At 34.3% G+C, this 12,175-nt stretch overlaps 1 protein-coding gene across 2 annotated transcripts in view; it reads right to left on the bottom strand.

The window, feature by feature from the left end:
• Window positions 1-12,175, bottom strand: part of Ncam2 (neural cell adhesion molecule 2) — a 412,037-nt gene that overhangs the window by 91,497 nt on the left and 308,365 nt on the right. For both annotated transcript variants that reach the window (XM_051150158.1, XM_051150159.1), the window contains exon 10: window positions 492-679. In XM_051150158.1, the coding sequence (XP_051006115.1) occupies window positions 492-679 (188 nt within the window). The remainder of the gene's footprint in view (window positions 1-491; window positions 680-12,175) is intronic.

Below are 12,175 nucleotides of genomic sequence, written 5' to 3'. Positions count from 1 at the left end.
ACTTTACAAAATATAAAGGGAAATAATTCAAGTTAGATTACCAAATATCAAGTGAAAATTTAAGTATTTGTAGTATATATTCATAATAATAGATATCCTATCAAAGTGCTAGAATAGGAACCTATTCTAAAATTGTATATTATTAACCAACTAGGAACTTTTATGTGCAGGTCAAAGAATAGTAGTTATAAACATATTATAAGTGGAGTCATCAGGTTTGAAGTTATGTATTTGACTATTAAAAACTAAAGTAGTTTTCGACTTCCCATTTTTGACAATATAATTACTTCACTTACAGAAAGTAAATTCAAGAAAAATATTGCTAGATATATGAACACATCATTCATAATAGAATAATATGAAAACATAAATTTAATTTGTTTAACTAGATAAGTTATATACTTCAATGTGTTATATAAATTAATTACTTCTAATATCTAATAAGCAATAACTCCTACAATATGCTTTTTGATGCATACATAAAGGCTTACCTCTAGTATCATCTTTCTCCCTACACTGTAAGTTTTTAAGTGAGTGGTATTTTTAGCTGGTAAGACAAGTTTCTCTCTTCTCCAGTGGATTGTTGCAGGTGGATTTGCTTTCACATCGCAACTTATATTGATTGGATTTCCTTCCCAAGAATAATACATTGTGTGATTTGAAACAAACTTAGGGGCATCTGCAAAACAATAATATATAAAAAGGCATTATAATATCACTGTTTAATTAGTGCAAATATTAATATTTGTCCTTGATTACATAAAGCTTTCATAATACGAGACAGATGGATGGCTCAGTGGATAAGGGCAATGACTTTTTTTCCCCTGAGAACATTGCGTAATTCCCAGCACCTCAAAATATCTCACAACCTTTTACCATTTCAATTCCACGAAATATCATACACTTTACAGGCAGTGGTCACATGTTGTGCAAGACATGCATTCAGAAAAAGTAATAATATATTTTAAAATAATTCATAATAAATCTAACATAACTTTTATATGATATTAATGCTCATGAACATATATGAAATCTGGAAATTTTCAAAAACTTAGTAGTTTAAATAAAGAGGTGAATTATAAAAGTAAAAAAACAATATTTAGAATTAAATGTAATCTTGATAAGATTTAATTGGTTAGAATTAAACATACAGTTCAGCCAATATTTCTAGAAGACTCTGATGTGGAATTTAGAATGAGAGTTTAGAATACTATTTAACGAAAGTCAGTGATTCTGTCATCTTTAATTAATTTTTTCACAAATCACAGTTTTCTACAAATATTGTGCAGCATGTGAGACATCTCAGTTAACAGGACAAGATCCACATTGTTCAAGCTTCCTCCAGCCATTCCTACACGAATTGTGATGATATTAGTCTATTATTAGTTCCTATAAACAATAAGCTACTGTTCTTAAAGTACTTCCACATTCACATACAAGATTGTGCCTGATATATTAAACACAATATAGGTTGTATAAGTATTTTCTGGCATGAAAGAAATCTATCCATTGTGTGTTTACCAGACTTCACTAAGTTCATTGCCAGATCGGTTGCCTCCATCTCCTGGTCCTTGAGATTTTCTTGCCATGTACTGGGAGAAAACTGGGAGAAGTCATTTCTCCCTACTATTTTCCCTGTCTATTAGTACACATACAGTAGTGAAGTCGTTATATCACATTGATCCTCCAGTACGAAGGTGTGTGCGCGCAGGTGCGTGTGTAGTGAGTGTGTGTGTGTGTGTGTGTGTGTGTGTGTAACATTGCTGTTTCCCATGATATCCCCTATTCCTTATGTCTCTAATTTCAAACTGAAAATCTGATATTTACTCATACAGAGTTGACATGATGACTTTTTCAGGTTTTGATTTATACTTTCCTAAGTGATGGTGAGCATGTAGCTTTTAAAGAGATGGTGTGGAAGTCTCATATTTCAAATGAGATTACTTTAGTATTTTCTTTTAAATAGATCTGTTTGTTCCTTACGCATTTTATATATTTTCCATTGATGTGTAATTTTCACAGATTTTCTCCAAATTGATGGTTGCCCTTCTTCACTCTGCTGTTTCTTTCATTGTGTGAAAGGCTTTTAATTCCTTGTGATCTCATTTGCTTACTGTCTTACTTTTTCACGTTTCATTTAGGATCTCATCTAAGTAAATCAGGGACAAAGCATTCTCTATTTCCCGTAGCAGCTTCTACTTTTACATTTAACTCTTTAGTCATTTAGAACTAATTATTAAATGTGTTCTTTGACAGCTTCACACACTTATATAATACACCCTGACTACTGTATTCACCACCCTCTTCCATCTCCTGACTTACTCTTCTTCCTTATAGATATGCTTCTCACATTCATGACTATTTGTTTTACTTTGAGTCCCATTTATTTTAATGAGGCTCATTCATGGAGCAAATAAGGGGAGACTTGATCTATTGGAACTTGATGTGCACAGCAGTGAATATAATACGGAAGAAAATGATTCCCTCACTCAGAACTGATCGGCAGCAAAGTCTCTAGCCATAAGAGGTGGGGTTCCTTGAACTCCCCTTCTATTCGTGGTTAATTGTTGACAGGGTTGGCATCATGCAAACAAACAACAGGTAGGCAGTATTACTATGTCCATGATTGCAGGAGATGTTTCAAATCTAGAATTGATTTTGCAAAAGAGACATAGCAACTTTTGAATGATTGCTCTGTATGTGTATGCTGAATTTTCCAGCACAAGTTATTGCAAACATTATCATTTCTCCAATAAATGAATATTTCCAATCTATTAAAATCTATTTGCTGATGTCTTATTTGATTGTAAGCTCTATAGTCTAATAAACTCACGTGCATATCCACATATATGCATAAACATTCATATATATGTTTTATGTCAAAATCAGACTCTTTTAATAAAGTACTGAAACATATTTTGCTCTGGTAAAATTGCTAAAATTAAGTAAACAGTTGACAAGTACTAGAGAAGAAAGGAGAAGCAGGAACTCACAAAAATTTTTAGTATAATTGCAAACTAGTTCAGCCACTCTGGATAATAGTGTGGGAAACTATCAGAAGGCTATATATAAATCTACCATATAATGCAGATGTGTTACTCTTTGGCATATTCATTCACAAAGGAGTCAACAACCTACACCATAAATTGCTAGTTATGGCCCTCGCTAATATATTCACAAGAGCTAGAAAATAAAAGCAACTCAAATGCCCTTCAATTGATAAGAAGATAATAGAAATATAGAACAAATGTACTTCAGTAATGCCACAACTGTAAATGGGGGTATATAATTTGGAGAAACCACAGAAACCTGAAAAAGAAAAATAACATGATAGAGGGGAACACTAGAGGCAGGAATAGCATGGCATGTGGCATATAAACAGTGTGATGCAAGAAGAGTCTGGAGAATTAATTTTGGAGGGGAAGAGAAGTCAATACAGGAAAAAAGAAAGGGGAGAGAGGAGAAAAATAGCATTAAGGGCATCTGAAAATACATAATAAACCATATTATTTTATTATCACTAAACAACTAGTAAGTAGTCCTACGCATTTGCAATCCCAATGAACCACATCAATGATCGACATGACAAGGTAATCCTAGGAACATCAGAGGCACTCACAATTCTGTGGTAAACAACAGTTGTCTAATTGCACATAAGGCCAGATAACAGAAAAGAAATAATCATGTCTGGTATTGGAAAACTAGCCGACCACCCTAAGGTGGTTATCACCACTTTACTAAACTAGTGTAATTCACAACTGTATTCTAAAACTTTATCCTTATCCCCACAGGTAAAAGTAGCTCTCAGTATTCTTTGCAACAGATGGATGTCATTATAGAAACTCACAACTGCTCTGACTGGCAGATTGCACCCTTTTCTATAAAAAGACAAACCAGTTTTTCGGTGTTTAAATATGCCACATTTTTTATACACAGACATCATTTTAAAGACACTCAGGTTGATTCTATATTTTGACTAGTATGCATATAACTTAACATTTGCATTTTCTTTTCCTTTGATAACATACCTAGAAGTGGGAAAGCTACACCACACAGTAGTTCTACTTTTAATTTTGGACATAATTCGGTATGTATTTTCCCATGATAACTGTCCTATAAAATCCATTACTTCAAATGTGTACTTGAAAACTCCTTTATTATTATTCTTTTTAGAGCCTACCCATTTTCTTCTTTATAAAAGGAGATAATTTGAAGTTCACCTACTAGTAATTTTTATATACATTTCAAAAATAGTAAGAGGTAGTGAAACCTTTAAGAATATCATTGGCCGTGGCACTCAGAGGAAGGACAGCAAGTAGCCAAGAAGAGACTTGATACCCTATGAGAATATATAGGGGGACGTAATCCCCCTCAGGAACAGTCATAGGGGAGGGGAATAATGGGAAAATGGGAGGGGGGAGGAATGGGAGGATACAAGGGATGGGATAAACATTGAGATGTAACAAGAATAAATTAATAAAAAAAAAAAAAAGAATATCATTGGCTGTGTATGTGTATTATCTTTCTTTCCAGTTAAGGCATTTGCTGACTTTTAGTTAAGCTTATTTTATTGTAATAACAAATTGTTTATAAGTTCTTCTGTAATATTTGTGATAAATACCCAGGAGACATGATAATCTTAAGCAGCGCTGTACATAACAGAATAAAAGGGGTCAGAAAACATGTAAGATATGGAAGAATGGGCTCCTGGGGAATCCCAATTTAAACTGTGTATTATCCTAGTTATTAATTTTATTCTGCCTTGCCTCATAGAATTAGATTGGTTTTGGCATGAAATCACCAAATATGAACAATAATTACTATTAAAAATTACACAGTGTCAATTCTACAGAGTGATTTAAAAATTATTGCTTCCCATTGGTATAGATTATGAGTATTAAAAAATCAGTCCAAACCTTTCCCATGTAGACATGGTTTCAGAATTTAATGCTTCATAACTTAAAAATGGGTAACAATATATTCATAATGTTGTGATAGAAAATTGTATTTTGAGTTAAACATTAACCTTGTCATGTTTAGAGATTCTTTTACTTTTGCATTAAAATATATTCTATCATTCTCCCCTCTTCTCTATTCCAATAATTTTCAAATAAACTTGAATTGTGTCCTCTGACATTGAATGTTTTTTCGTTAGTGTTACAAGAATAATTAATGCACAAATGCGTGACTAAATCATGCTGAATATGTTTACTACTATTTGTCTATATATGATTTGAGAGCTAGGTACCTGATACTGGATAACCAAATATGGGGCTCATCCCTAGGAGACAATAGTTCCCTAGCATTCACAATTCTTTAGTTGCCTATATTTGTTTGTCTAGAGATAGTGTCCCATGAAATTACTGCCTCCCACTTTTCTTGTTAGTGTGTGTTTATTCATGTTGTACTTCATCAAGCCTTATTTTGGCACTTTATTGTTGAGGATTTATGGATGACACTTCTGTGTCATTTCTGAGATACAACTCACAGCAGATTTCCTGGTACTAGGGCTCTTAAAGGTTTCTCCCACCATATAAGTAATGTCCACTGATATTTATATGCAGGAGTTGCTTTGTAGACAGATCATGTGGGGCTGACAGTGGTGTTGCCACTGGGCACTCTGCTGTAGATGGTATAAAAGTAGGCTGAAGTACTTGGGAGGCAGAGGCAGGCGGATCGCTGTGAGTTCGAGGCCAGCCTGGTCTACAAAGTGAATCCAGGATGGCCAAGGCTACACAGCGAAACCCTGTCTCGAAAAACCAAAATAAAAAAAAATTAAAAAAAAAAAGTAGGCTGAACAAATGTTGATGGGAAATCCAGTGAGCAGCTTTCCTCCATGACCTCTTGTTCAGTTTTGTCTACAGGTTTCTGTGTTGATTTTAGCTTTATGTTCCCTTCAATATGTACTGTAAATATAAGGACAAACATTCTCCTGTGCAAGTTGTTTTGGCTGTTTTGTTACAGCATTAAAAACTCTACAACAGTATTTCAGAATAACTTATTGTATAATTCTAAATTTCTGAAAAAATAATTCATTTTTTTTCAGCAAAAATAATTAAAGAATACATATATATTAATAACCTGATTTTCTTTTTTCCACCTTGTCTACAAAAATATCACATATTTACTTACAAATATACACAACTGAAAAGAATCTGTAATATCTCTTTATTAATTAAAATATATGTTTTTCCAGGCAATGGTGGCACATGTCTTTAATCACAGAATGAGTTCCTGGAAAACCAGGCATACAAAGAGAAATCCTGTATCAAAAACAAACAAACAAAAAAAATGATATATGAGAGAGAGAGAGAGAATGAGAGAGAGAGAGAGAGAGAGAGAGAGAGAGAGAGAGAGAGAGAGAGAGAGAGAGAGAGAGACTGTATTACAGTGATCTAGGTACACCATTTCAAAATTTCAAAAAATCCATGCATTCTATAGGAAAGGATATACGAAGTTAGGACAACTTTAAATCTATATATATATGGATAATATATATGGATATGGGTTTTGCTATAGATGACAAAGCACTGGAAAATATAGACGACAATGAGCGTGTTTGGCAAGCTAACTAACTTGGGTTACTGTTAATTATCTCATATTTATGAAATTCCTTTCCAAAAAGAATTAGAAAAGAAAAATAACATAGTGGTCCTTTATGGAATAATATTGATTACCTAAGACTCTTAAACTATAAAAGAGTATACCAATTGGTTATCCAGTCTCCAACGGTCAAACCTGAAATCATGCATAAGAGTAACAATATACAGGCTGTGCATTGTATATTTATGTTTTTAGCACTATATATGTATATGCCTGTAGATATGCAACAACGACTAAGAAAAATGAACTTGAAAGTAAACAGTAGGATATAAAAGGAGAGGTGGAGGACATGGAGGGGAGAATTATAATGTTATATTCTCAAAATGCTAAAAAAAATAAATTTTTATAGTAAGTGAATATAAGTTCTACTGAATATGATATACTAATTGTGATATTTAATATCAGAAACAGTAAGTCATGAATACCACTTTCCTCTCTCTCTTTTTCTTTATTTTCTGAAGGTGGTTGTTAGCATGGATCACCCTGACACTCTCTACATAGAACAGGCTGGCCGCCAACTGTTGAAGATTCTCTTTCTAAGCCCTCCAATTACCAGCATAAGAGGCATGTGCCAAAGCAACCAAGATTGAAGTCTGATTTGAAAAAGATAATCACTGATTTTTTCCTAACTATTGTTAAGATAAAATGAACTCTACCTAGACATTATTAAAACCGTACATACAATCTATTTAAAATAACTGCATGCGTATAGATGGAAAATTGAGCTAAAACACTCAAGCAAGTCTTATGTGAATGACTCACTGAATTTCTCATGGACTCTTACCAGTATCCCCCCAAAATTGTGCATTGGATCAGGAACTAATCTGTCTGTGTGTTTCCCCTTTCTAAAAGGGGACTCACAAGACATGCCCCACTCTCCTCCAACCATGATCTTACTAAAAATCAGCAAAAAAGTTCTGCTCTCAGGCTTGACACTAAGAACTTCGCACTAAGAGCAACCTCTCCCTTACTTTCCCCTGCCCTATTGAGAACGATGGGGCTCATCTCACAGGTGCTGCTCATCAGTTCATTCTATTTTCTGTCTCAGTTACTTGCTGGAGGCAAAGTTTGCACTTTCTCTTTGCATTACTGCCTTTCTCTGAAATTGTCTGAATATGATTTTTCCCCCTGAAGGCTGACCACATCTTGATTCTGCCTCCACATAATGCTGATAAAAAGAATGCCATAGGAAGTAGGAGCTGAAAGACACAAATATTTGACCTAATTTCCATTTAATCATGAAATTAGCATAAGACAATTGACTGTCTAATATTCATTTAGTGAGTGAAATTACAAAAAATTATTTAAGGAAAAGAGCTCTCTAAGCAGTTCTTCTGCTATTCTTTCATAAATTGCTGAGCACTCAAATTGGTTATCTCATAACCCTGTATATCTCCAGTTACAGGAATCTGACAGTTTTCTAGTTTCTTGAGGCAATATACACACATGGCACACACAGACAAGACCACCACATTAAAAAAAAACTAAGAAAATGTTTAAAGATTTAAAAAGTATGCTTTCAAATTCACATTAAAAAAGTAATACCTTGTCATTATTGAATAACGTAACACCAGTTCTATGAACTCTTAAGGCGTTTGCACACTGCAAGAAATTCTCTTTTAGACACCTTATTTAGTGATAAAGATTTTTTATGTTGTTTACTGTAGGGAATTGAATGAGAATGGCGCTCATAGTCCCTTAGATTTGAATGCTTGGTCTCTAGTTAGTAGAGCTATATAGAAAGGTTTGGGAGCTGTAGCATTGTTAGGGAGGTTTATCACTATATATGTGCTTTGAGATTTCAATACCCATACCAGGCTCAGTCTTACTCTTTCTGCCCAGTGCCTGAAAAACAGAAAATCTTTCATTACTGTTCCCATGCCATATTTACATACCCGCTACTATGTTCTTTGTGATGGTAGCCATGGATTAACCGTTTTAAACTTCAAGCAAGTCCCAATTAAATGCTTTCTCTTCTAAGTTGCCTTGGTCATAACTTTTCTTCACAAAAATAAACTGTAACTAAGAAATCTAAATGTTAAATTTTAAGACTAACAAGCAATGTAAATAGTTTCTTATTTTCCTGTAATTAAAAAGTTTTCATTTTGTTCTTTTTCTTGAGTCTTGCAATCAAACCTCACTATTTAATCTCAATTCATGAAAATATCCACCCTTAACATTTTCCAGGATATATTCTTAGCTCCGTTTTCTATCTCATAGTGCCTCCCCTACGTATTTTAGAAATCCCTTAGTAATTTACTGACCAGCCTGCGTCTGCCAAGAAGTTACAATCTTCTTTAAAACCTTGTAATCTCTGAAACTGAAAGTCTTAAATCTCAAGTTCGTGTGAAATTGCAAAGCTCTGTATATAAACATTCTATGCCCAAATATCCTTCACATGCTAACCTTATTGTGAGTTATTTATACTGTGCTAAATAATAACCGGATGGCCAACACCTCAGAGTTAGAGGCATTCCAGTTAACAGCTGGCATATTTATAAGGACAATCTAATATGACGGAATGCCTAGTAATCTTGTGCCTTACCACTCTGAATACCTGCACTCTGTTGACTACTCAGTAACTAAACCAGCTGAGCAAATGTGTCAGAAGTGTCCCTTCTTTCAGAAGCTTGTTGCAAATTTTATTCCCCTAATTAAAACACAAAATTTTGAACTGAGGATAAAGTCATTTTCTTTACAGTCTATATTTGACAAATAAGAGATGTTTTATATATAAATAAAAATGAATAAATGAAAGCTCAAAAACTCAGGATAAGAGTATTTAGGTGTTTTTCCTTTATTTTACAGGGCAGGCAAGCCATATGTTTTTCACAGTACAAACTTATAACACTTTCACTGCTGTCTGGACTTATTTTCATAGTAATACGTTTTTCCTTGTACTCTTCTCACTTATTTTGTGAAGAAGTTAGCCCTTTAATTAGTGAAGAATTAACTGCATTTCAAAAATTTCCTGAAGCACATTGACTCTTCTAATCCCTTTGAATTTCCTCACTTGATTTATGCACTGGAAAACTATCAAGGGAGTAAAAGCTAATATATCCTTTGGCACACTTTGAGGCTAATTCAATAAATGATTTCATAGATCCAGTTCTACTATATGTTGAGACATATGAAGAATCAGCTATGGCAATTAACTGAATTCAGTCCAGGTACCAAGGGAATTCTACTGGCTGAGTGGAATACTAAATTAGATGTGTGCTTAATGCCAATTAACCATAACACTGGATGCATATTTTCATACTGAATTTAAATTGCCACATTTTGCTTAAATTTCAGAATATTTAATGGCACACAAGTGAAGTCCTAAAAATCAGATGCAATAAAGAACACCTATATGTTGCTTTTTTAAAAAAATCAGACTCTGTATTTCTTTTTAATTTGATTTTTGTCTTTGATATAATTGTTACGGGTCACAGAGGGGGTTGATAATAAGTAAGGTGAGTCATTCTACTTTTAATATAATCTTTCTCCTATCTGTGTTTCTCGCATTTTGAGAGTTATAATTGTAATAAAAGCATAAGTTTCTAAGGCTATTTCCTGTAGTATATAACTGAGGCTTATTTAATTAAAGTTTCCATAAATATCTATAATATTTAAAAAACATTTTATTAGCTACAATTTTACATATGAAAGGCTTAAAATAAATAAATTAAGTATTATGTCTCAAAGAGATATGATTGCTAAAATGGAAATGTGATGGCAATGACCCAGATTATCATTGACTCTGGCATTTGAATACTTGACCCTTATTGTCTGGGGAGATGGTTTGGCATTGCTGGAGTATGTTTATAATTGATGGTCGGCTTTGGGAGCTTATAGCCTTTCCCCACCTCCTACTTGATTTAACTGCTCTGTGCTTGTGGATAAAGATAGGATTCTTTGCAACTTGATCCTGCCATCACATCTGAAGCTTTTTGCTAAGACACCACAGCATGACGGACATTTTTCTCCAGTATCAAAGGCTCCAAATGAATTTTATTTTCTATAAGTCATGTCATTCCATCACAGAAAGAGCAAAGTAACAAACACAGAAGTTGGTATTGTATTGTGGGCTATTGCAATGAAGAACATGACTGTGCTCTATTTTGGAGAAATGTGTTAGATTTTGGACTAGAAAAACACTTGAATGCCGTTACCAAAGTTCAAAGAATTGTTCCAGTGGAAGTCTGAACATAGCAGTACTAACAGCATTGCAGTCTATTGAGACTCAGTCTGACTGGTTTAAAATGGAAACAATATTCACATCTGGGTGGGAAACCATTCCTTTGAACTTTTGACCAAAGAAATTTTGTTTGTTTTATGACTGGATCCTACGTGTTTGTCTGATGGGGCTGGAGAGACAGCACTCCAGTTAGTAGAGCCTGCGTAGTGTATGCTCTTGCGGAGGACCCAGGCTTTGTTCTCAGCATGCACATGCTAGCTCACACTGCAAGTAACTCTAGTTTTAGGGGATTTAATATCTCTTATCATGCCCACAAACATCTGAAATGCATGTGGGAGACATACACGCATACAGGCAACACATTCACAGACATAAAATAAAAATAAACAAAATTTTAAAAAATGTGTAAAGGACTTATTTTGCATCTATATACAAAATTCTATGTCACTGAATTAAAAATACCTTGTGAGTGACAATTGAGGCATTAAGTTGAGGAGTAGGTTCACTAATCTACTTTTTGTTCGATCTTCCCTGTACATTTCTATATTCTCACTTCTTTCTTTTCAATCACTTTCTCCAAACAGGATGTCAATGTCCAGTATGCTGCGAGGAATCTATCCTGTCAGGACTGGTCCAATGTCGGTAACATCTATATAATTACTGATTGTGTCATGGTTCTTCTTGCCATGGGTAATCTATTGTATATATCTGTATAATATAAATGTATACGAACACTCCTTCATTTCTGGTGGGAATGCAAACTAGTACAGCCACTTTGGAAATCTATCTGGTGCTATCTCAGAAAAATGGAAATAGGGCTTACTCAAGACCCAGCTATTACATTCCTTGGAATATACCCAGAAGATGCTCCAGCACACAACAAGAAAATTTGCTCAACCATGTTCATAGCAGCCTTATTCATAATAGCCAGAACATGGAAACAGCCTAAGTGTCCCTCTGTAGAAGAGTGGATAAAGAACTGTGGTACATATACACTATGGAATACTACTCAGCTATTTAAAAACAAGGAATTCCTGAAATTTGTGGATAAATGGATTGAGCTAGAAATGATCATAATGAGTGAGTTAACCCAGAAGCAGAAAGAATCAAATGGTATATACTCACTTATATCTGCATACTAGCCCAAGGGGCATGTCCCACGAAAGCCTTCATTTACCAGGAAACTGGGACAGAGGGAAGGCATCCTATTGGGACTCTAAATGAGAGACGCATGGGAGAACAGCAAAATAAAAGGATACAGAGGGTCCTAGAAATCTACAAGTAGAACAATATGATAGGCAGATTTGGGCCCAGGGGTCCCGCTCAAACTAAGGCACCAGCCAAGGACAATACAGGACAATACAGGAGGTATATATAGTCAGGACAATA

Source organism: Acomys russatus, chromosome 8, assembly GCF_903995435.1.
Source record: "Acomys russatus chromosome 8, mAcoRus1.1, whole genome shotgun sequence".
Taxonomy (NCBI): domain Eukaryota; kingdom Metazoa; phylum Chordata; class Mammalia; order Rodentia; family Muridae; genus Acomys; species Acomys russatus.
This window is presented reverse-complemented; position numbering and strand designations above follow the sequence as displayed.